Below are 2500 nucleotides of genomic sequence, written 5' to 3' on the forward strand. Positions count from 1 at the left end.
CCTGGGCCCCTACTGCGGGGTCGACACTCCCGAGGCTCTGGTCACCAAGGGCCAGACCACTATCACTTTCAAGTCAGATATCTCAGTCACTTACCCTGGCTTCGTTCTTAACTACACTATTGAAGGTGAGCATATGTCCTTGATTTTTTTTTTTTTTTTTTTTTTTTTTGCTAATCTACACTAATGAAGGTGAGTGCAGGATATTCTGTTCAATTAATGTGGTTTTGACTGATTTAAGTAATCATGAATAACAGCTAAGCATGATTTCGACCTACTTTGCATTTTGTTGTTAATCATACTGCTGAAAGTAAGATTTTTGTTTGTTTATTAAATTGAGTAAATTTTTCACTCTTCCTTTTTACTCTCCATAACTAGAATGTGGATTGGGTTACCGCTGTATTTTACAAATCACAAATAGTGTTTATCCTCTTAGAAGTCATCTCAAAACTATCCTTTATAGCTATTAATTACTGCTGCATTTGTTCAACATGATAAAGGGTACGCCATCTACAATTATTTTCTTTAATGATGTTGCTTACTAGTATTATTGACTGGAACCAAACTCGCCACGAGAACCATAACGAAGCAAAGGAGGGTCTCCAACCGTGACTATCTGCTGTTTCCCGGAGTAACATCACTCACCCAAATCCCCGACGCCACTCAAATCATGATGACCCAAAGGCAGGATTTCAGGATTTCAGGATTTCCTCTCCTACTCCCCCACAGTCTAGAGTTTCAGCACCTCTTTCGCGACTTTCTATAGAGCCCCTAGAACCAGGACTATCCCCAGTTTCTAGTAATAACACTACCCTTTCTTGACTCCGTAGAATGTGGAGGCAACATCACCTCTCCAGGGGTCATCGACCTTCCCACCCGCCCCTCCAGGTACCATCATAACATGCACTGCACCTGGGACATCACGGCTCCCGAAGGAAAAGTCGCCCATATCAAGTACGTGATGAGGAGTTGAGGAAAATGATATGCGTGCTGAAGTGTGATCGTTATGTTATATCATGTCATGTTAATATATGTTAGAGAGTGTTATTACTTTATCTCCACTGAATTAGTATATGGTTAAGATGGTTAGTAAGATGGTTAAGATGGCTACCTGTACATTGGTCTGAATTAATGATCAACTTTACTACGTCACAATCAAGACTAAATCGGCATTAATTGTTGTTAATCTAATCTGCGAAAAATGTTATAATAATATACAGTACATGTACTGAATCCCCCGAAATGCAAATCATACAGCTCAACATAGAATAAACGAAGTGAAATTCTGGTCGTAATGTAACCTTCCTGTCCAACACTCCTCAGATTCCAGATTCTGGATCTCGAATCCGGGTACAACTGTCCGTTCGACCACGTCAGCATCTACGACGGCCACGTCTCCGACGACTCGAAACTGGTGTCGCGTTTCTGCGGGAACCTCATGTCGGCGCTCCCGACGGTGTCTACGCACGAGCAACTCGCCAGAGTAGAGTTCCGGTCTGACTCCTCATACGCGAAACAAGGCTTCAGGGCTTCGGTCGAGTTCTCTTACGGTGATTTTCCCCTTTCCTTCTGTTATGCTCTCTTTGTTTTGTCATATTGGCTTCTGCTCCCAGGGAAATGTGGCTCGTCTTTTGACGTGAGGAAGATTTATGTTGTGAATATTCTTCTTCGAGTGCCGAGTCATGACCTGACGTTGGCTGTTAGGTAACTAGATCTCTAAGGTGTGTGTGTGTGTGTATGTGTGTGTGTGAGGACATACATAATTATCCACACTTTTATATATTTGAGCTTTTGAAGGCTGTCTGATCAAGCATCTCTTTCGTACTCACCACAGCATGCGGAGGTACCGTGAACATCTCAAGCGACGGTGCCACGCACACCATCCGCCCCCTTGATGTTGATAATGATGGTACGTGAGTTATTCCTATATCTAGTTTGTAGAGACACTTTTCACCATATTTCTTAGACATTTAAAGTTTCAAAGTGCGAAGGTGATTTTGTCCTCGTTCGACAATGGCCAGGGAAACGAGCGCTAAGGGCTTGGCTAACCTTTGTCAATTCGAAACCCCTTTGGTGTTAGCACCGAGAGGAATTTGAACCTTTTGTAAGGGTGACAATCTCTTCCCGATCTTCAGCCTAAACATAAATAAAAATACTAAAACTAGTTTTAAAGAATATTCATGATCAATATATCAATTGCAGACACCAGAAAAATGAAGTTATTCTGGAGGAAATCCTTAACATTAAACAAAGGTAAAGCGTCTGGTGTGTGTTTTAGGCTTACTATTAAAAAAAATACCATATATCTAAGACCTAAACACAGCAGTAAAAAAAATCCAAATCTGATGACTTTACATGAGAAGACCTTTCTACTAAGAAAAAAAAATGAATAAAAAAAAGTTCATTAACTTCGGTTTTAATTCAAAAGATGAAATGCGATTCATATTTGTTGATTGTCTACCCTCAACCTTAAACCATCTACTCTTTAACTCAAATCTACTTT

The 2500-nt window shown here is 40.7% G+C and overlaps 1 protein-coding gene across 1 annotated transcript in view; it reads left to right on the plus strand.

The window, feature by feature from the left end:
* Positions 1–2500, plus strand: part of LOC122264806 (cubilin-like) — a 259836-nt gene that overhangs the window by 243689 nt on the left and 13647 nt on the right. The window contains exons 58-61 of the mRNA XM_086543696.1: positions 1–125; positions 828–951; positions 1321–1547; positions 1832–1906. The exon at positions 1–125 is cut by the window's left edge and continues 88 nt beyond it. Of these exons, the coding sequence (XP_086399822.1) occupies positions 1–125; positions 828–951; positions 1321–1547; positions 1832–1906 (551 nt within the window). The remainder of the gene's footprint in view (positions 126–827; positions 952–1320; positions 1548–1831; positions 1907–2500) is intronic.

The sequence above is a fragment of the Penaeus japonicus genome, unplaced genomic scaffold (genome assembly GCF_977035675.1).
Source record: "Penaeus japonicus unplaced genomic scaffold, GWHDUDI00000001_assembly GWHDUDI00000014, whole genome shotgun sequence".
Classification (NCBI taxonomy): domain Eukaryota; kingdom Metazoa; phylum Arthropoda; class Malacostraca; order Decapoda; family Penaeidae; genus Penaeus; species Penaeus japonicus.